Consider the following 23,867-nt stretch of genomic DNA (forward strand, 5'->3'; position numbering starts at 1 on the left):
AGTATGTTTTTCACCATTCGAAGTTAAATGCCACATAGAAAGAAAGTCCATTGGTGCACAGCCAGAGATCGAACCTACGACCTCAGGTATGAGAGTCGCACGCTGAAACCACTAGGCCAACACTGCTCGTATAATAGATGTATGTACTTATATACTTTAAATAAATTTCAACCTAGCTTTGTATTTAACTACTATTATAGGATTTATGTATACACGTTTATGTTTTAAAAGTTTTTACAAACGTATTATTGTATTTGTTCATTATAATATCATAGAAGCTATGTATTTACACATTATGACTCAATTTTGTAAACAATGGAGAGCTATGGCCGATCTACGCACATCTTCAGTACTAACGTAGTATATTGTGTTGTTATACATTTATGTATGCATGATAAACATGGAACACGGACATTCGGAAAATCTTGTCATGCTAACACAATGGAAATATCCATTCTGAAACTGACGCCCAATTTTGTAGCCTAAACCAGAAACGTAGTAGGCAAACGAAAAAGTTAAAAGTCAAAATCATTTATTCATATAGGTAACACAATATAAATTTATGAACGTCAAAAAAGAAATATAGATTAAATGCTTCTAATTTTACATTTCTTCCAGTTCTTCTCTTGCGTTCTACGAACTGAGAACTGGCAATAAATTAGGGAAAAATAGAAAGGTGAGAAGTGTTGACTCTCATCCCTGATGTGGCAGCTGTGCACCAAAGCTCCTATTTGGCTATGTGCACTTTGAACACTCGCTTTTTCGGTGAAGGAAAAGATTCTGAGGATACCGGCATGTCTTAGACCCAAAAAGTCGACGCCGTGTGTCCGGCACCTACTTGCCTATTAAAAAAATATCAAAGAAGATACATAACTCTAAGGCCAAGAACAAGGGTTGTAGCGCCACTATTTTTTTAAAAGAAAACCGGATATGACCACGTAGTAATCATAGCGGGAGTAAATGGGTTTGTGTTTTATGGACTGTTTATTCCATAATTTAGAATGCAAAAATAAACAAAATACTTAAACATTTATAATAAAAACATAATGCAATAGCAGATTAATGTTAAAACTTTAGTTGAAATGTTTCGTTAGATAACGAGGGCATCTAATTATAATAACTTAATTGAAGGTGAGCTGAAATTATTAACGCCAATGTCATTGAATATTCGTCATGATCATGACACCTTTCTCGCTTAAAATCAACTATACAGTTTACCAAAAATGTATCCGTCTTATCTGATTAAAGAACCAAGTTTTGTACTTAAACCCTGAAATAGGTTACTAGGTATGGGTTATCTTAGGTAGCTTGTGTTGTGTAATCATAAGAAAAATGAAGTTCTTTAAACTATTGTCTCTATCTGTCTTAGAAAAAAGGTCTTGGTGCTGTGCCCTTATAAAAATACAAAACCAACAAAAAAAAATGGTAATTACTTAATAAAATATTGATATGATATTAAATAATAAATAATAATAATGATATTGATATGTATTAAAGCTTCAGTAGTTGTTTAGATTTTACCACCCTATTCTTTTTTAAATTATCAGTTAAGATATAATCAGCACGTCTCTTATCATATAAAAACGACAGATTCCAAATTCCAATGTAATATTCTGTTTATTTTTAATTGTAACAGTATTTATGGCCAGACTATATATAATAACGTCACATTTATTTTCGCACATACTTTGCATAGCATATAACTTAACTTTTTGAATATCGTACAGCTCTTATAAGAATAAATTAGCAATACTTCACGTCAGCATTTTTGCTTTGCCTAAATTTTATTATGTTAACTTCTGTAAGGATAGGATTTAAAAATAAGTTTTTTTATAATTATTTTTTTCAATAACCAAATTTAGTTACGAAAATGCCTAAACCAATGCCCGAAACCTTATGATTTCTTACATTTAAAAGTAGAAGTAGGTACTATCTAAAATTTCATACAACAACGTGTTTACTGATTAATACATTAATATATAGCACGTGTCAGTTTTCTCTTCTATAAACCTACTGTTGTAATTTGTTTAAACGTAAACAAAGGATTTTTAAAAATAATGTTTTAAAACTTACTTTTTATTAATAAATATTGTTTTTCAATTAAATCTAAAACCTTAACCTAACACCTTATCTTTAATAAATTACTCTTATTATAAGCTTAACAAAAACTCTGACCTACTCATCACAGCGTTAAGAGGATCCGAAGATTTAGTTAAAACAGTGGGTCTGTGTTTAGATTTCTGTTTACATTTACCAAGCATTATATTAAAAAAAAATCGTCCCAAAAGAAATTACGTTTCTCCCGAATGAATAAGTCTATTAATTATATAGGGATCAGCAGTACTATTGTGTGGTAGCCAAGCTGGTTCCAAAGGCACCATTTTAGCATGATGGTGCTCCTCTAATCCTGAATCTTCATCACTAACAAACTCAAATATACCTTCAAAGAAAAAGTTAAAAATGTCAGATATGGTGTAATTTTTTAGTTTCTTAAAAACTTTTCTTTTGAATGTTAATATCATAGTCCTTATGCACTTAAAAGCCTCCCATAGCAGGTCCTCTATGAAGGTCTTTATCTGCGTTTTGACAAAAGATATGATTGACATTAAACTATCTTCTTGGTCGTCTTCACCCATTAACCCAAGAGCAGTCAAGTCTCGCTTTATCTGAGTGGTGGCTGCGTTTGCTGCGATGACACAACACGCCAAAAATATTATGGTTGATGACATCTGTAAAATTTTAGCAGGCGTTAATTTTTGAAGAGGAATTATGAGTTAACTATTTAATGAAAAATTTCAAAAAACTGTTTGTTTCACCAATAAAAAGCTATACTAACAGTGTGAAATAATTACAATAGAAGTGGTCCTTTAATTAATTGTAAATAGGTATGTATATTGTATATTTTTTTAAAAGCAACACTTATTCTTTCTTCGTTTCATATCTATATTTATCGCGCCTATTTTGTAACATATTTCTAGATAAACAAAGAATCACCATCTATTTGGTGAAGAGCTACAATACAATTATTCGAGATAAGTTGATTTTAATAATGAAAGAAAGACATAATGAGACTAAAGTTATACAATAAGTTCGATAAATGAAGATCTAGTGTTTTCACTTTGATGACTACTTTAATTAAGTCCAGTGTTTACATAATATAAAAAAAAAATGTTATATATGTTGTTAGTATATTTTGTTTTAGCATCTCAGTTTTTTTTATACCAATTTTAATGTATGCAGATAAATACTTTCAACGAATATATGAACAAATATATAAAAATGCTAAGTATTTTATTCAACACACAGTACAGTACAACAGTACAACACACAATAACTTACTCAGACACGGCCATTACAAACAACATAGAACATTACAAAAATCATTAATATAACAAGTACGAAATGTTTTTGCAATCCTTATATTTATAATAAAAATAATAATTGAAAAGTACACTTACCTTTAGGAAATAATTAAATTCACGTCACTGACATTCGAACTTAATAGCAATGTTTGTATTACAGGAGTTTTTATAATATTTTGAGGACATTTATTTAATGCATAATTAAATAATGATCATAATTGATAATGGTTTTAGTATGGACTAACGCGAAGAACTTAATTAGAACATTTCTTAATAAATATGAGTCATACATTAATTATAGGAAAGGGAGAAATATTTTCAAATACGCTATTAATACAATTTAAGTCAAGGTCAGCGAAGGCCGAAAAACTAACTTCAAAAAGTTCGATATTTTTCTTTATATTAGAATACGAATTATAGAAGCATGTTTGGAATTAAATATTTTTTGCGAACCGTTTTCAGTTCACTATATGAGATTTGCAGGAATAATGAAATAGTCGAAAACTTATACACAAATGATACTTTATTTAAATTACGATCCCTTTGATTACAATATCTACTGCATATTTTTCCTTCAGGTGGTATAAAAATTCCAGTATAGGTAACGAATTTTTCTTAAACGTTTTTGAAGTGAAACTTCTTTATTTATTCATCGAACACCAACTGTCTTTTATTTCCATTTGCACCATTTCTCGTTTCCTATAATATATACGTATATCAGTGAAACAGATACAGAAATCAGAAGTGTTTTAACTAGACCATTGCTCTTCAATGACAGATAAAAATGTTTTACTCAAAATAAATTTGATGAATAGCATTATTGTTTTATTGCAAGGAAGACATATACTAAGTTATTTATCATAAAAAAATCTAGTTGCTTGTAAAGTATTATGGACACATTTTAATACGTTGGGAAATTTACGTTTATGAATTAAATATAGATCTATAAAATAGTGTCTGTGTTGAATTTATTTATTTTAAAAAGGTTTGCCACCGAACATTACAGTAATGGCTAAAATCTAGGAAAACAATAATAACAATAAAACTAATTGCACAAAACGGGCAACCACAGCATTCTTTATACTTAATAACTATTTCCAACATAATTCTTAATATAAATTATAAGTTATTGTTAAATTTTGGATAGGATAACTCATCGAAACTGTAAGTAACAGAGGTGAAAGTTAACAAAAAAAAATATTTTAGTTTAAAGTTAAAAATTAACCTTAAATTAAACGTGATAATTTCTTGCAATTAGATCTTCAGGTTAGGTCATACATTAGCATAAATTTGGGGATAAAAAGTGGTATAATTGTATTGTCCATTCCTTTGTACTTGCATTTTATAATTCCTTGTGTTTTTTATTAGTGGCAATGAGCGCTGTGTTCGCGCGAAATTCCGCCTGCTATCAGTTTAATACGATCCACTGTTGCGCGCGCGCATTTCGCGTAAGATTGTTACAAAATACACGAAATGAGTAAATAGTGCTCTGTGAAATATTCAATGTTATGGTGAGAATAAATAAAATGACTTCTTTTCCTGATGTTATGAGGAAATGCTTCAAAATGGGACTTTTTCGAAGTAAGTTTCTTCTTGATGGGATACCGCCATCGCTTAAATAATAATGTTTTAATAATTAAATTATAATTGAACTTGAATTTGTAAAATATTAATAACTTACCTAAAATATCTTTAGATTAAATTCTCTTCGTTTTATGATAAAAATTAATAATTTATTTATTCAAGCAATCAGAAGTCAATATCGTTATTATTAGTTACAATATTGTCCTAAATATTAGTAGGTTAGCTTAAAAGTACTCGTATATTAAATCATAAAATAAAAAAGGGCACATGCAGTCCATGTAAGGGCAATCCAGCCTTCCCGCTAATATCGCCAGCAGCACCCGTTTTATAGGTTCTGCTGTTCGATATTCGGTAAAACAATCTTTTTGAAATTTAAAAGAAAATTAGGGCAAAAAATTCAGTGTTCGGACGGTTTTGAACTATATATCAAACTCGATTATGAATAAAAAATCAAATAACATGGACAGTCAATTGAATCTTAGCATTGTTTAACGGCCTATTTAGATATAAATTAGTCGCTTTATCTTAATTATCATTTAATTCCCACAGTTTTTATTTAAAGTTACTTTGTGAATTATTTTAACACACATATGAATTTTCACGTGTGATAAAACTAGCATTCGACTTCATTCGCTTGAAAAGTGTAGTTTAAGGTTTGACTTTACAGTATGACAGCCCTCTGTCAAAGACTTGGATTTTGACAAACGGTACTTCGTACTTTTTATCAAAAAATGTTACTGCATTTAAAACTATTCCGTATTTTAAAATATGTTATTGGAGTCAGATTAGTTAGTTTCCATCGCAACAATTTTATTGGTCATGAATATAACATTAATGAATAACAGCAATTACAGAAATACTTGTCTACTATATACAATATACATATATAGTTTGGTTGACAATATGATCTATCAGCATCTAGAGTAGCATCATTCATTATTTTAATAAACAGATTAAAATAATGAATACTTATACTGGATTTTGATCTCAAAGTTCAGTTTCTTTTATATATTTCTTTAGTAGGATTCCAGTATAGTCGGTTTTAAGGTTGTTTTGGTTTTCTCACAATGTTTTAGTACAGAAAGTTGCACGAATAGAATTTACTTTTATTATTCGAAGGAAGTCCTAAATTTATGGTATAATATTTTTACATTGAGATAGACAATTATAGTTTTAAATAGCATTATAACAAATGTATAGATTTATGCTTTATTTCATGATATAATTAGTTTGATATTTTCAGTTAGAATTTTTATATTAGAGTGACACAGATTTGGGTACTCAATTTCGTAAATTACGTGTAGATAATTCGAAATGTTACATTTTCTATGTCTTAAAATTATTGTCCCGTAGTTCATCTCAAAATCTCAATCTCATTTATCACATTACACATATTATATGATGGATACAATTCTTAGTGATTTTCACAATCATCAGCGGACTTTGTCTCAAAAATTTATACTCGTTTAACTGTGTTTTATATTTTATAAATATTCAATTATCTTAAAACAATTAGCTTGTGGTAAGCCAAAACCACAAAAACATTATTCAACAAAAGGTTCTATTGAATTTAATACTTCAAAAGTCAGCTGTCAGTTAAACCGTAACAATAACAGGTATTGTTCTATTACGGTTGACACAAGTCATATTTGTAAAAAAAGGCTTGCAAATATAATATATATTTATTTATTTTTTATTAAACACTTGATTAAACACTAAAGTAGACTTACATATAATTAGGGCGATCTTTTAAAAGCAATACATATAGTAGCAGGGAATAAAAAACAATAGATATAGTAAAGTGCAAGAAGAAATTATTATTGTTATAATTACGGTTATTAGACCCAGTGCAGTTTTTAAAATAATAATATATTATTTGTTTCAATAGTGGTTGATAAGGTACAATATTCAAAAGTACCGTTATATTTTATAATCACATACAAAAATGTAACAAGTTAACTAAAGTAACTGTAGTAAAATGTAAAATTATTTATTTTATAATTAGACTTTGGAAGATTTAATAACGCTTGGAAGGTCGTTAATCATTATCAAAAATAGCAACGGTCCTAGGTTTGAACCCTGGCTAATACCAGAACTTGTTGGATATGGCTGCGAGATACATTGTCCATGTTTAACATATTGGTAACGATTTAATAGGTAACAAAAAAAAACTTAAGGAAACTATTTGGAGAAGAATATCATTATTTACTTGATTGAACGCTTTGTGAAAATCCAAATATGCTGACACAATATCTACCTGACACCGCTTATCAATTTCTCGCGACACCACGTTAGCCAACGTCAATAGATTTGTATTAACTAATCTATGTGGAAGAAAGGCGTGCTGGGAAGGATATTTGAGATAGAGAGCGCGTGTATACTTACGCACATATATATTCCCTACATATATGGCCAGCTGTATTGGTAATCCTGGTCTTTTTTCAAATCTTATGTTAAAATAAATTCTAAGTATTAACAGTCATATTAAATCCTAGCACGAATACATATCATTTACAATTAAGATTAGATTACCTGAATTATTTATAACAAGGATTTAGTATAACCTTGGTAAATGCAACATTAATCTGATTTTGAAAGACGCGGTTTCTTATTTATTTTGATATAAAATACTAGCGATTATGATCAACAAGATTAAGTTTAATCTAGCCTAGGTGGTTATAAAATTGTTTAATTAAAAGCGCGTATTTAATTGTTATATATACATATTATAGTAGCATTTTCCGTGTCCAATTATAATACTTTACGGATATTTAAGTCTTTTATTTTAGCATCATAATTAACAACGTGTTTGATGGTTTTAAAAACATTGAACGTGATTTTTAAACTGTCGTGTTATCTTGCGTTATTGGTTTTTCTCATGAACTCAGAGAACTATGTATTTATGCACACGATTATAATATTAATAAATCTAAGAATTGTCTTTAGATCGTGAGAATAAATAAGGCTGGCATAGAAAAATGTTAACTCCATGACTTCGTGGTTAATCGTTATCGAAAGTGTACATTCTTTATTGCGGATTCAAAGTTATTCTTGCGTAGAGGGCTAGTTACGTACTTCTTATAAATATATTAATTGAAAGGGCCAGGAATATGTCATATAGCATAGACTGAGGTGATATGATTCATTGTTAAGGTTGCTTGGATGTCATTCATTTTATTTCTTGTAAGTAATGCGAATGATTCGACATAATACACGTCCATATTTTGTTAATCATAAATTGGGAATAAATTACCTATTCCGTAGTAGCTTAGTATGCATTTGAGGTGTAGGCATTTAAGAACACAACGTGTTTACCTTCAGCTTTTTGTGATACACAAGTAGGAACTAAATTGGTCATAGCAAGTCTTTGAATTGAATTATGAGGCTCGCGCTTTTAAACGAACAAAGCCTAGTCTAAAAAAAATTAAGGAACAACAGTATCGCATTTACTTTTTTTTCACCCTTAATAATAATCCAGTGGCGCTACTACCCTTGTGGTCTTGGTCCAGATTACATCAGTCTTCAGTCTGTCTGAAACATGTTGTTGTTTGAATGGGGAAGATTACTGTCAAATAGTTCCTTGTAGAGGGCGCCAAATGTTTGTTCCAAGGGAGCTGTCAAACTCCATAGTAAATTATAAAACTTCGCGATATTTTTTTGTGATAAATTTCAGGGAAAGTATTGAAAATAAACAAAGATTATGATTCTGAAATGGGTTTTATTCATAATTTCTATATATATACTTATTAAAAATGGCTTCCTTGAAACAATTTTCGTAAAAATCAATCAGGCTTTTTACCATAATATTAATAAATTGTTCATCTCTGTTGATAAACAGTTATATCCTTAAATGTATATATAATTAAATTACAAAATGTCTTCTTTGTAACAAATAATTAGCCCTGAACTTGGTAATAATAGACACAAGTCTTTGAAATTACTGTCGTAGGCCTCCAATCTGTAACAAGAAATTCATGTATGATATCTTAAGTAGTATTCTAGTAGTCATAACAAGTTTCTTGGTAGCTGGGCAAGGACGACAAACTAATAATAAACTATAACCTCGCTACCAAATCCGCTTTCTTTCCTGCCGCGAAGCACCTCTCCTTTTCAACTCATTCTTTAGATCTGCTATTCTCCAAGCAGAATACATGTTGAAAAACTTGTTTTAACCAAAGGTAGATCGGATTCGTAAAAAAAAACGCTATAAAATAGACGGAGAGTTTTTGACGATCAACTGAATGGATTATGGAACAAACATACAGCGCCCTCTACTGGAAAAGTTTCTAGTGGTCTTCCCCATTGAGATATGCCCGATTCCTCATTATGCTTTTCTTGACAGCACGAGCAAGTGTTAAATTCCTAATGTAGAAAGAAGAGTCGCACGCTAAAGCCTATGGGCCTATAGGCCGACACTGCTTAAGAATATTACCCTTATAATTTTAAATTTTAATTACCCTTATTAAATAGAATCGATCTTTTAACTCTTAGGTTCACAAGTTAGTGCTGAAAATGCATATATTATATCTTTACTAATTGGACTTCATTGTCATATCAATTTGATAAATTATTAAAATTTTAATGATCACATTTTGAGAAACGTGGTACTTAACACAAACGTAAGAAATAATAATAACAATTAGTGATACCCATTAAAATACAATAAACTATTATTATTCTCAACAACACAGTCCTAAAGGTCGTTTTTATTTAAATAAACTAATATTTTGTGAGCCCTTGTTATGGCCGCGTGATTATGTCACAAAAACTTCTTCCTAATTGTACCATTTATTATATATGGCTTGGGAATTACTCGTACAAACATGTTCCTACATTAACATGTATGTTTTGCCAATAAAAACTCAAAACTGTTGAACCTATTCTAAAATTGTTTCCCTTTGTGTAACAACAGTAAAACGAAAAATGCTGATAGGAAATATGTTTACTTAATATAGCTACGGAATATTACAACTATGACGTTTTTGATTCTTTGAAAAATATCAAAAAAAGCTATGTTTATCAAAGTTTAGCTATGATTTATTTACTTTATTGCAGTAATATGGAAATACAATACAATTAAAATAATTCATTAAATAGAATGGCAACTCTTTCGAGCGATCTCTTCCAGGCAACCACTGTGAGAAAAAAATAAATTTAATAAGTTAAGGTGAGCGCAAAATTTGCAAAAATACATAGGACATAAAGTTACTTACACAAAACGAATGGAACAACGCAAAGCAATTAAAACATATGTAAACAGTAAAAGGGAAATTAATAAAAAAAGAACACATGCAAAATAAAATATCATAGATATTGCAGAAAATCTTATTTAACTCGGCAGAAGTCACAACCGATGTTTTGCATATCAATCACTGGATGACAATCGATCTTTAATATGTGCTCCATTCGACGACCCCTCGTTCGCCAGTCGCCAGTCAAGCGATAAATTAATTTAAACTACACCGCTGTCTGTCGTCTATCAGATTATAGCACTCGTGTATATCTAACCTTTATAAAATAAATAAAAATCCTTTAATGCTGTTTAGCTTACATGATAAATATCGAAAAAGGCCTCCTCCAATCTTGGCTTTCTCTAGCGGTTCAAATCCACATTGGACCTGCCCTGCGATTCTGTAACTCACACAGCGGTTTTCGCATCGGCGGTCGCTCTCAAATCAGTCGTGAAGCAGTCATTTTATGATTTGGCATTCTGAAAAAGTGGGAGCTTGTAGTTTATTATTTATCAGAATGTGTGAGTTTGAAAAGTGAGTTACAGAATCGCAAGGCTGCTTTTTTATATCTAACTCATATCTAACATCTACGTTATAATGCCTTTGATTGACTAACCAAGTCAATCAAAGGTTTCTTGAAATCGTAATTTTACATTTGGTTTACACACACATTTTAAATCTATAACAAGTATAAATGCATGCATGCGAGTCCTTGCAAGAGCTATATTAAAATAAATCTCTTATTTAATATCTGTTAACTTACGTAAATTTATGTATATTTATTAAATTTTTTACGTAGTTCAATGTTTCCAGTTCTGCTATCCGTGGTCATCGACAGACCATGAAGAAATATTTTTGCGTTTATATCCGCTAAGAATATTCGCCTAGTGGCTTTAGCGACTCTCATCAGTCGTCAGGTCGTAGATTCAATTCCCAGTTATGCATCAATGGACTTTCTGCTAATTTTACATTTGCTCGAACGGTGAAGGAAAACATCGAGTGGAAACCGGTTTGCCTTAGACCCAAAACGTCGATGGCGTGTGTCAGGCATAGAAGGCTGATTACTTTTTTTAAATGTAATAGGAGGCAAACGGGCAGGAGGCTCATCTGATGTTAAGTGATACCACCACTCACGGACACTCACTTTGCCAGAAGGCTCGCAAGTGCGTTGCCGGCCTTTTAAGAATTGGTACGCTCTTTTCTTGAAGGTCCCTAAGTCGAATTGGTTCGGAAATACTTTAGTGGGCAGTTGGTTCCACATAGTAGTGGTGCGCGGCAAAATCTGCCTTAGAAAACGCTCAGTTGTGGAACTTACATGCCTTTAAGATCATGAAGCAGATACAGAAGTCTGAGAAACCTAGAAAGGTTTTAGGCACTGTTTTTTTTACATCCGCTAATGTTATTAAATATTTATCACGATATAACCTTGATGTGACGTGTATAGAACATGGTTTAAAAGGAAAACTAATTACTTGCAATTCGTTGTACACAGCAAAAACCAATTACAATAGCCTCCGCTTAGCTTGACAAAGACAGTACTTTGACAAAAATTGGTGTACACAAACTTGAATTAACTAGAAAATATTCGAGGCCAAGGCGTTGTCCTAAAAACACCACATTTTTAGAAATCTATACATATGAAAATAATTTCGCTGTTCGTTCGTCTTGCTAAATGCGAGAATGAATGGACCGATTTGGCTAATCTTTATCTTGAAACATTTGCGGACGGGAAGGTTTAAACGTTTAATATTAATAATGAGTAAAGAAAAATGTTAAAAACAATAAAAACTGTTTCTAGCTGGGAAATATTTCTTATTATAAGAAATATGTCTTTTTAAAAATAAACTTCAGACATTAAATTTTTTGTTTAAAACCTATGGCAACCTATCAAGTGGTGAATCACAACTATGTTACATTTAATGTAGATAAACATTTTGTATTAAATTTTAGCCATATTTTGCAGAAATATATGTAGGTGATACGAAGTTCACCAGATCATCTAGCTATAAATAAATGTGTTATAATTCGAAACCTTCTTAATTTAACGTTCAATGAACATATATTCTGCCTAATTTAACATTGTAGGGTCTAAAATTACAGAAGAAAACGCGATTTGGCTTAGTGATAGTTATAAATGTTTATGCACACGGGATAGACAAATTATTATTAAACATGCCGCATGATTAAATAATCATACTTTCATAATTGGAAAACAAAATGGTGGAAGTCGAGGATTTGTTACCATCAATAAAATGAAAAACAAATATAATTTATAAATTTTATTTCTCTCTTTCTCGTTTATGTTTTCGCTTAATAAATATTTAAATAATATTATATGATATGGCTGATAATAAGCAGAGTTTATGCTCAAATAATAATCTAGTTACTTTTAATAAGTTGCTTTGATTCTTATCTTTCTTAGCCTATTTATTTTGGCACATTTGACTTTTTAACCTTTATCATGTATTCAATTATGAAATCGTTAAGTTATCAGTTTTATGGCGGTTAATGATATTTACTCGTAATTCGTAACGACCGAGTTACGAGAACAAAGAAATATGCAAAATAGCAATCAAATATCTCTAATTAATTTAGAGATAATATAGAAGAAAAAAAACTAAGTTTAAAAAAACATAAGTTACTGTTGTCGTAAAAATATCTATTCAAGAATTCTACCGTACAATACCTACTAAATATGTATTTTTAAACTTGTTTGAAAAAGTTAACCAAGCCACACGGGACGGCTTGGATCTAAAATGCTTTTTATGGTACGTGCAGGCACACGGGCCGCTGCTCGTGCACACCTGCGGAACCATGACACCTTGTCTGTGATTGTCTATGATTGGATTTGACATGCCGTTATATGGTTGACAGCATTATTTGATTGTAAATGGTCACACGCGAACGAATCACTTTTTACGTATTCTCGTCTATTTCAAAAATGAATACTAAAGTATATTATTTAATATGTCTGGATATAAAAACTGCGCTTCGGAGATCAACAAACTCTAATTGCTGCCAAGGATTTTGTTATAATGAAATCTTCATGAATCATTTGAATTAATTTAATTTCGTCGGGAATTGGAAGTGTTTAATCTCCGTTGCTATACAACAACCAACCTGCCGGGAAGTGATTTTCTATCATCTATGGAATAATGATAAGTCAAAAATTAGAATACTTTCTTTTTTTTTATTAATTATTGCAAACATTTTATCACATGTCATGTCATGTCTGTTTTTGTACAGTGAAATTATAGCGGAAGGAAATTGTAACCCTAATTGTGAACTAACATTTTTTGTATAAGCTTTCAGGCTAAATCGGGTTTAACGAGGGTTATAAGAAATATTAAAAGATAAATATTTACCTTAATAATCATAATTAAAGTCTGTTTAATTTCCAATTTTTACAAAAAAAAAAATTAGATTTTTTACATTTTATAATTTCTTTGTTCTTGTTAACCTAGCTACCTTCAGTACCGTCGAACCCCTTCACGGATAAAGGCCTCTTCCATCTTTTCCAATTAACTCTGTTCATGGTTTTCTTTCTCCCAACGCTTTCTGCTACCGCTTCTATTAAATAGAAATTTTCTTCTATCCACCTTTTTTTTGGGGCGCCCTCTTCTTCTTTTTCCCCTTGGTCCACCTTAAAATAAATCTTAATTTCACTATAATAATACTGTTTCGAAGTCATGAAGTAAGTTTGGTGCAGTTGTTTTTAATTGGGATTTCGTAATAAATTTATTCAAAACTAACAACTCGGTATTTGAAATTTTCCAAGCGATATCCTGATAATATACCAACACAGTTATATTCTAATCAGCAAGTAGATGGTAAATAATGCTAGTAAATTATCCTTACTTGTAAATATCAGTGCAGCCGAGGTGTGAGCGTGACTACGTGGATATCAATTGAACACGTTTCATTCGTAATTCTGTCACCCCACACGTCCGCATACACAGATTAATAATAAAACATTACTTATTTAAATTACCTGTTTAAGGATTGCTTCGTGCCCATCATCAAACGTTTTTCACGATTTTCGTCCCTGTTGAGGATGATTTTCAAAAAGGCCACACAAGACAAAAAAGAAAAAGAAAGATATACAAATTATAACGAATTACCTAACCTAACCGCGTTTAGGCCGTCATGTTTGCTATGATTGTCATTCATTATAACATGACATGGAATTTAATAATTTTATCGCATTAGGGATAAAAATAGTTACATTTATATCGTGTCATTAATAACAAGATTATTTTGTCTTATTATTACACAAACACACTTTTAACATGTTTTATGCCTCTTATTTATTGTTTAGTGTAAAGTAAGTAGTGAAATAGTGAATATAACACCAGCTAAAACCATTAATGGTTTAGATATTAAAATGTTTCTTTATTCAGACACTTTCAACTAACTGATGTTAGTTGCTGTTTTAGAACGAATGATATTAAATTAAGATATAGTAGTGGAATATATGTATATACTATATTCACTTCGACGCAAAATGCATCAAATTGGCAATGATTGTGTAAATTTGACCGACCATGACCTAGGCCAATAGTTGTTGTGTCGTACACGCAATAAATGTAAAGTGTTTAATTAAAATATATTTAAAAATCATTGTAATATTGTATAATATTTTTCATAGATTTGTTCACAACCATTTGTTCATATTGCGAATTCGTGTCCTTACATACTAATTACACATGTTTTCCTTATTTTTAATAACAATAATTTGTTTACATCCGTTCTCTATAGTAACTTAAAACTTAATACCTAAAAAAAAGAATGCTTAGAAATAATTGTTTAAATAATAAAAATTCGAGGTTAAATCAAGTGGGCCAGATATACCCAAGAGTAAAGGCAACGACACGTTAAGAATGTTACTGAATAAATTAAACTAGTAGTATAACATACTATGTAAGAGAATCACTTAGGTATTAGTACTGTTCACTGCGGTATAAAGATTAAAACAAAAAAATACACCACAGGCTTACTTTTTAGTAACTTTGATTTAGTTAAATTCCTTTATTATTGTTTGATCATGTTATTTTCCCATATAAGTATATGAAGAACTTATTTGTAATTTAAATTTCTTGACGAGATTATTCGTATATTCCCACGAAATTAGGATATTGTGACAGGAAATATAAGAAAAATATCACCGCTAATCACTTAAATATTAATGTATTTATCAATAAGCCCTACCAGTACCTGCCAAGGCTGAATATTTCTATTCTCGTAATCAAAATGTCAAATTCGTTGGAGACTGACGGAGACGGCTCTGTCATAGGGTTTTCGACTTTATTACAGATCTTTTATATTTTAAAAAGTAGATTATTCTGTATTCAGTTAATTTATTCGCATAGACTGGGAAAAAAAACAATATCATTTAAACCCCGGAACAGATAAGACTAAATTTTAAACTAAAAAGTAAAACTACTTGACTTTTTTGCAGTCTGTTTAATCCGGGTGAACGAGTTATCTGCATAATAATAACTATGCATATTTAAAATATAGAGAGGTGTTTACCTTGTCCCATTGTTTATGCTTTAATTTAATTAACAACAAATCCAAAAATAACTCAGTTTCCTGTTTTTTTAACTGTTGACGTTGTATTTAACCTTAAGGTTTATTAATTTTGGAACTTTATTAAAAAATTAAATTAAATTTTTTTTAGTACGAGGTTTATTTACATTCCTCCAAAATAATAGTTATTTTGTTTACTCGAAAATTACTATAGGAGAATAATTTTAGTATGCTAAATGAATTACTTAGCTATAAGGATAGGTACAAAACCTGCGTCATATTACTGAAGAAATAGGAAACTAGCGATCTACGAACCCGTGCCTGGGATAAGCATGCCCTGCGCCTAATTTCAGGATACTCACCGGGGTATGAGAGCAATGAAATATTATAATATATACCAATAAAGTGCTTGGAGATACAGTATTCCAACATCGAACCACTACACTACAAGAACCGACCAATACATAGACTACAATCGTTATAATTGTAGTGTATGTATCTTAATGTATGAAAGGCAAAAGATTCGCCTTTGAGATGCGGGGCTGGCGGTATGCTCAGAATACCATGGACTGCGAAGCGCACCAATACATCGATGCTGACCCAACTCCGCATACGGCCATAGCCCATACAATGCGCAGAGGCGCTGAGAACTTGGAGAAACTAATCGTGGTTGGTAACACACAAGGCAAAAGATCACGTGGCCGTTCACCAACCAGATGGACCGATCAAGTGAAAGACTCATCGTACTCAAAACTGTACACTGTCATAAGAGAGGCTGCTACCGCTTCTATTTCTTCTATCCACCTTTTTTTTGGGCGACCTCGTTTCCTTCTTCCCCTTGGTTCTTTCCATACAGTTAGTTGTCTTTAAGGTCCACCTATTGTCTGTGTATCTTGCTATATGTCCCGCCCATCGCCACTTTTTTTAAAATAATATATTAGAATAATAATATTATTCGTTGTCGATTGTATTTACTTGTGTGTTGTGTCAAGTATCGTCGTTATCAATAAAAGCGTGTCATAACGTAAACATATTATTGTCGTTACGTTATTAATCTGTCAATACGAATTACACATAGAAATCATTATCGAACAATAACCTAGATGTTATATAAATTAATAGAGTATTATTTATTTTAATGATGTGACGTTATCAAAATACATAATACTCATACTGTAAAGAGCAGAAACTTGCGCTTAAAATTGATTATGCGGTTTTCAAAAAAAAAAAATATTTTCTTTGATTTGTCAAATGCTTTCTTTAATAATAATTAATATAATAAAACAGATGTTTGAGATAAAGTGTAAAAGGTCGATATTACATAAGAGCAGATTCTTCTAGACTAGTGTTTCCCAACGCCCCAAAGGCCCCAATTTGATTGATAAGGGGCAAACGAAATCAGCTGGATATATCTCAATGTGGAAACTTGGACTGTAGGTGACCAAATTGGAACTTAAAAAAATGCACAAAGTATCGAGTGCAAGGATCTCACTAAATAATTATAGAAATATCTTTGAAATTATTGGAATTTCAATTTTAGTTTTTAATTATCTTTTGAAAATTTAATTATGTATTGTTGGGCGTACGAATTTTAATTAGGCTAAAGTGGGGCATGGCACAGAAATGTTTGCTAAACAGTATTCTATACAGAGAATAGATATATTTTAATCATAAGCGTATCACTTTGCAAAAAAATTAACGTCATAACAGAAGCTTAACTAAATTAGGTTATACATTAGATAAATCGCCATAAAATATTAATTTAAATTTAAATGGCTAAGGCTGGCTAAGGTTGATCTGCAATTGTTTTTTTTACAAAATGGCGTTATTTAAAACGCGAGCATATCTTTAAGACAGGCATTATTACGTAGAGTAAACGTCTGACGCCTTATTGAAAAGCATAAAATAATTCACACGAGACTGTGTTTGTCAATCGCAAGTTTCCTGCAGAACTAGTCCAGTCAAATTATGGCTAAAAACGGGTTAAATAAACATGAGCGAACACAGTTTGGGGATTTTGAGGATCGATAGGGGGGTGTATTCTGAGCATAAATTCCAATTTGAGGGGTTGTACTGAGGTCAGCTCAAGGTCATTTCGATGGAAACGCGTTTAACTCGATTTCTCGAGAATGGTTAGTGTTAGGCGAAAAATTGTAGAAACCTTTTCTTTTCTAAACAAAATTTACTAACTTTTTTATCTGAAACTTTTTTTTCTAACATTAATATTTTTCAAGATATTACTCCCGCAAGGCAAAAATTTTACTTTTTTTTCCATTTTTCGTCGTTTTCTCCCCAACCATTCAATTTTATTAAATTTTACCGATCATCGAAGTGTAGAACTTTTAATTATGAACAATTTTGTTCTCAAACTTTTTTCCGTAATGCCAATACCTTCGGAGTTATAGATTACTATAGCGAGCGAAATCCGCGCCATCGTCGCAACGTGTATCCACAGATAAGTTTTTAGGCAACGAGAGCAATAAGACCAGATTCATCTCACTACTGAAAACGGTTTTCATCAAATCAGACATAGAGGTGGAGCAAGCCGTAGAGGATGCGGATGGTCTAATTATCAGTACGGCTAAGAGAATTTCGCAGGAGTATAGTGCTGTGGTTGTTATTGGTGAGGATGTGGATTTGTTGGTTTTGCTGACTGCAACAGCCGGCGCGTGCAACAACATTTACTTGAGAAAACCTGGCCGAGGCAAATCGACGGACGGTACACATAGCCCATACTGCCTCAAACCGATATATGGGCCGAATGCCGCAATAACCTTTTATTTTTGCACGCGATTAGTGGTTGCGACACAACGTCGGCACCATTCAACCTAGGCAAGATGAAAACAATGACCGCGTTGAAAAATCTCCGGATTTGCTTTTGTTAAATGAAGTTTTTCTGCAAGACAACTATCGCTTCATACGGCGAACAATTCATTTTGAATTTGTATCGCAAGGCAGATGACACGAATTGTACCAATCTCAACGAGCTCCGATATAAGGGATATAAAAAAATGGCAGGCAGTGGGAGGGTTAAATTAGAATCCCTTCCTCCTACCTCTGATGCGGCATTTTTTCACTCATTGAGGTGTTTCTACCAAGTTCAATACTGGCTGGAAAATTATCTGAAACCCGAGGAATGGGGCTGGCGTTGCACCCCCCGTTGATTGCAGCCGATAGCGATGTCATTGAAACCAGCTCCGGATAATTTACTGAGATCGATTGCGCGCAAATGCAAAACCAAATGCGGCAAAGCGTGCGGATGCAGAAAGGCCGGCCTCTTTTGGCACAATGTGTGAAACAGTTTTAATTGTTAATTTACTTCTTACCCAAATTAAATACCTAATTTTAAATAGTTTAATTGATTTACCTTTTTATATTGCGACAGTGGCGCGGATTTCGCTCGGTAAAGTAATCTATAACTCCGAAGGTATTGTCATTACGGAAAAAAGTATAAGAACAAAATTGTTCATAATTAAAAGTTCTACACTTCGATGATCGGTAAAATTTAATAAAATTGAATGGTTGGGGAGAAAACGACGAAAAATGGAAAAAAAAGCAAAATTTTTGCCTTGCGGGAGTAATATCTTGAAAAATATTAATGTTAGAAAAAAAAGTTTCAGATAAAAAAGTTAGTAAATTTTGTTTAAAAAAGAAAAGGTCTCTACAATTTTTCGCCTAACACTAACCATTCTCGAGATATCGAGTTAAACGCGTTTCTATCGAAATGACCTTGAGCTGACCTCAGTACAACCCCTCAAATTGGAATTTATGCTCAGAATACACCCCCCTATCGATCCTCAAAATCCCCAAACTGTGTTCGCTCATGTTTATTTATTTCGTAATTTGACTGGAGTAAACGTTTTAAATAAATCCTTGAACTCTTTTCAAAAGCAATACAGCGGAAATGCACTGCAGCGGTTGACCAATAATATTAGATAAACTAAAGATCGTAAATTATATTATCTACGTAAGTGACGATCACTGAATCAACATTATTTTTTTTAATAGGAGTATTGTAAAAAATACACACGTATTTCTCATTCCCCAAAAAACTTATTTTATCTTCGCTTTCTGTGTAATTGTGTGCGCTGATAAAACGAGACATTATTGAAATACTAGTTTAGTTTTTGTGACTAAATGGGTTAATAGATACTAATTTAGTGTTTTTTATATTGTATTTTTCTTTTTTGCGAGAATTTGAAACTGTTGCAACAGTTGTATTTGATCACTTAAATGTATTTATAATTGAAGCAATCCTAATACTTATTATTATTATAGTTTTAAAATATTTTCCAAGTTACCATATAAAATAAATAAATCAGTGGCTACAACCTTTTTAGGTCCAAGCCTCAGATTTTTGTATCTGTTTCATGGTATTTTTTTTTGTCTCATAATAGGCAAGTAGATGATCAGCCTCCTGTGCCTGATACATGCCGACGACTTATTGGGTCTAAAGGCAAGCACGTTTCCTCACGATGTTTTCCTTCACCGAGCGAATGTAATAAATTAATGCCTAAAGTCTAAACCTGCTTGGTTATATATAGGATAAATAATTTTATATTTTATTAATTACAATGTATTTCGTTTGGAATTAGTCGAGACACGAAAGGGAATAAATTGAAACCTTTTTTGGAGAACAACTTAAAAAATAGAATTCACTTATAATTAGATTTTACCCTTAACCCATTGTTTAAGCCAAAAAATTTAATTACAACAATTTGTTCCTAAGATCGTAACCAAACAAACAATTTCAGCATTATAAGGATAATAAGATAACCTTAAGACTTAATAGTGCAAAGGACATTGCCATGAAGATCGAATGACCTAGGTATATCAATGTGCTGGACGTCCTTTCGCGTTTATCAACGATATATTTCTTGACATAGTTTATAAACCACACCTCCGATGATTTTTTCCTTGCCTAGGCATAGAATTAGAGAGATTTTTATCAATAAAATGTTCTTTTACATATATTTTTTGTGCTCCTATTTTAAGATGTACACCATGTAAAACAGCAGGGCCCGGATGTAGATTCTGACACCCAGTAGATTCTTTTAGTATTTAACAAACATACATAAATATATAAAAAAGTGCGTGCGTACAAAATATACATGTAAAGGCCGATTTACATTATCTTAGTGTTTAGGAGATTGCTTTAGTACAACTTGAAAGGCAAGTTCTTTAGCAAGTAGCGTTTACATGTTTCAACTAAAGTATGTACTATCCTAAAGCACTGTCCTAAACACTAAGATAATGTAAATCGGCCTTAAGAAGTGAAACTTCTTTGGAAAACTTATTTTTAATTCTTATTCATATTTATACAAATCTAAAAATAGATTTCCGGGATTTAGAGGGAGGGAAAAAAGAAGATATTATGTTAGGACTTTAATGAATAAATAACAATTAATCATTAAAATATTAAAAGTGTCGTAAATTAATACAAATTATTATTTTTTTAAATTTATTTCTTCGAAAATAAAAACACGTGGCATTTTAATAACGTGGCGCTCTCTCCCTTTTCGTCGATTAAAACGCTGCACGTCTTCGTGACGTTCCGTAAAAATTTTACCCTCATACGCTTAAAGAAGTCACTTCAAAAAAGTTGTTTACTGGTTTGAATTAAAAACATTTTTTCTTCCGAAGTCTTTTGTGGGTTTGTGGGGCTGTACTTCTGTGCCAGGCTGCAGGTTTTATTTATACAGGAATGAAAAACAGTGTTTATTCTTATTAGAACGATTCAATAGTTCGAACTCTGATACTATTGTATTAGAGTTCGAACCCCTGAAGGTTGTTGAAAGTAAGGTTTTGTCAAATGATTTTGTAGGCCTTGTGCTAAATCAGTTTAATCGGAAACTTAGATCATTAATACGATAATTGTTATGAATCTAAACTCACTGTAATTGGGTGCAATAAACGCGGAAATATAACTAATTAATTTTAAATATATAAAACCCTGAATACAAATGAAAGTAGACATTCGCCGTGATAAAAATAGAATTACAAATAATATTTTATGATCTGTCGAAATCACAGAATATATTTTAACTGCTTTGACGTCACGTTAAAACCAAACATTTTCAGATGTTTTTAATTTTTTTTATGGTGTATGAAGTTTTTTCATATCCTCCTTTCCAAATGTTTATATCCGATAATAATAAAAACATATTTTACATACATTTTGTTTTCAATAATAATAATAATAAATTATTTGCATTTTTATATAAAGAATTAAAACATTTCACTATATTAGATGGCTATACATATACTCCCATACTCCCATAGCTTGAAAGTCCATATGTTATAATAGATTCTGCTAGTGCTTTGTATAGCAGTAGCAGAGTATTGAGAGGTATTATTGGCAAGTATCGCTCTTAGCCTTTCACAGACAGAATTAATATGCATTTTCCAGGACATTCGGTCATCTATTACAAGCCCCAGGTACCTGTGGCCATGAACTAATTCTAAGGCGTTGCAGTTACAGTTGATGGGGTACGATTTACTGGAATGTGCACAAATGTGGTTGTGCAAGACTAAGTGGGGTGCACGTGCGCCCAGATTGCGACTGGATCGGATATGCATGAACTTTGTTTTACCCGGATTTAGTACAAGTCCCACGTCGTGGGACCATTCAGCCAATGCATCAAAATCAGCTTACAGCTTTGTTTCTGCTTCTTGTATGTTAGCCCCAGCGGCTACTAGGCATGTATCGTCTGCAAATTGGAATATCTGGCAATATTTTATTATGTTAGGTAATGTGTTAACGTAGGTAAGGTAATGCAAGGGTCCAATAACTGATCCCTGAGCCGTACCTTCTGTTATGGATATTGGGAAACTTTCTTCGTTGCACACTTTAACACGATAAGTTCTATCTTGCAGATAGTTTTCACACCACTTGAGCAGGTTTCCTCGTACTCCGCAGTCATTTAGGTTTTGTAGGATTACGCTGTGCCTTAATGTGTCGAATGCCTTACTATAATCAATAAACACTACCAGGTCATGATCCTTTTTATTTAAGTGCTTATAAATAAGATCTGTGAATGCGGATAGTAATTGTGTTGTGTTTTTATTTGGTTGAAATCCGTATTGTTTGTTAGAAAGAATATTGTGTTTTTTATAATAACTTTGGATTTGTCCACATATATATTTTTCAATTATTTTGTTGATTGTTGGCAGTATAGTTATTGGACGATAATTATTATAGTTTTTTTTGCTACCATTTTTGTATATTGGTCGTACTATACCTGTTTTTAATAAATTAGGATACTGTCCAGTGTAAATGCTCGTGTTAATAAGATTAGCTATGGCTACGTTTATTTTATTGCATAACATTTTAATGTCAATAGTTCGTATTCTATCTGCGCCTGTCTAAATACCCATTATTCCCGGTACATTACAGCTCTATGACAGATTCAGCCGTATTCTAAACGCATTGTTATAAAGGGTAAGAAGTGGGTTATCTATCGATAAAAAGTAACCCACAAGCTTCAAGATTGATGTTCATAATATAGAATTAAATTTAGCGAGCAGTAGTAAAAACTATTGTACATATCTCTTTAATATTATTTATTTTATTATAAAAACAGCGTTTGCAATGAATTCAAACAATGGAATAAAGTGAATGCAATATCAATATAAAATTATACTGAAAAAATCTCTACAGTGTACACGACACTGTACATAGATATTTTTTTCCGTTACATAATCACTGACCAGTTCTGCTATGGAAAAAATAAATAATATTTTCACTTATTGAATTCTACAGACGTCTGAATAAAGTATCACCTAAAGTAACTGTTTAATTTCTACAATTGTTTTTAATGAGAATCACATTATCTTCTTATCTTCTCCACTGAAAGCTGACGATCATAATGTTTATTTTGATTGCGATGCCTATAAACAATGATTTGGTTGTTTTGACAACGATACTTCAAATAAAATGTACGTCTGTCTCCTCTTAGTTAGACTGTATTGAATGAGCTCATATATTTTGGTGTTAAGTTCAAATATTGAAATTTATTTTTTACTATTGTTAGTAGTTCTTTGTTGTCTGGCGATCAAAGTTTATCTACAATGTGTGTTTATAAATCCCTACAAAGCGGAAGATATATTCGCGAGTAACGAGACCAGTGACCGAATAGGATCACATTGAATCAGCTTCATT

At 31.6% G+C, this 23,867-nt stretch overlaps 1 protein-coding gene and 1 long non-coding RNA gene across 3 annotated transcripts in view; one reads left to right on the plus strand and one right to left on the minus strand.

Moving 5' to 3' along the window:
* LOC125060240 (organic cation transporter protein-like) overlaps nucleotides 1-23,867 on the plus strand; it is a 47,943-nt gene that overhangs the window by 13,084 nt on the left and 10,992 nt on the right. The window contains exon 1 of one of the 2 annotated variants that reach the window (XM_047665039.1): nucleotides 4,765-4,943. The exons of the other annotated variant lie outside the window; for it this stretch is intronic. Coding sequence (XP_047520995.1) covers nucleotides 4,871-4,943 — 73 coding nt within the window. The 5' untranslated portion in view covers nucleotides 4,765-4,870. Of the gene's footprint in view, nucleotides 1-4,764; nucleotides 4,944-23,867 lie in introns of those variants that run through there. 2 annotated transcript variants of the gene reach the window in all.
* On the minus strand, nucleotides 8,645-9,183 carry LOC125060253. The gene is made up of 2 exons (XR_007118821.1): nucleotides 9,009-9,183; nucleotides 8,645-8,904 (listed from the first exon to the last, which is right to left on the minus strand). It is a non-coding gene; the product is annotated as an uncharacterized LOC125060253 (long non-coding RNA).

This window comes from Pieris napi, chromosome 2, assembly GCF_905475465.1.
Source record: "Pieris napi chromosome 2, ilPieNapi1.2, whole genome shotgun sequence".
Classification (NCBI taxonomy): Eukaryota; Metazoa; Arthropoda; class Insecta; order Lepidoptera; family Pieridae; genus Pieris; species Pieris napi.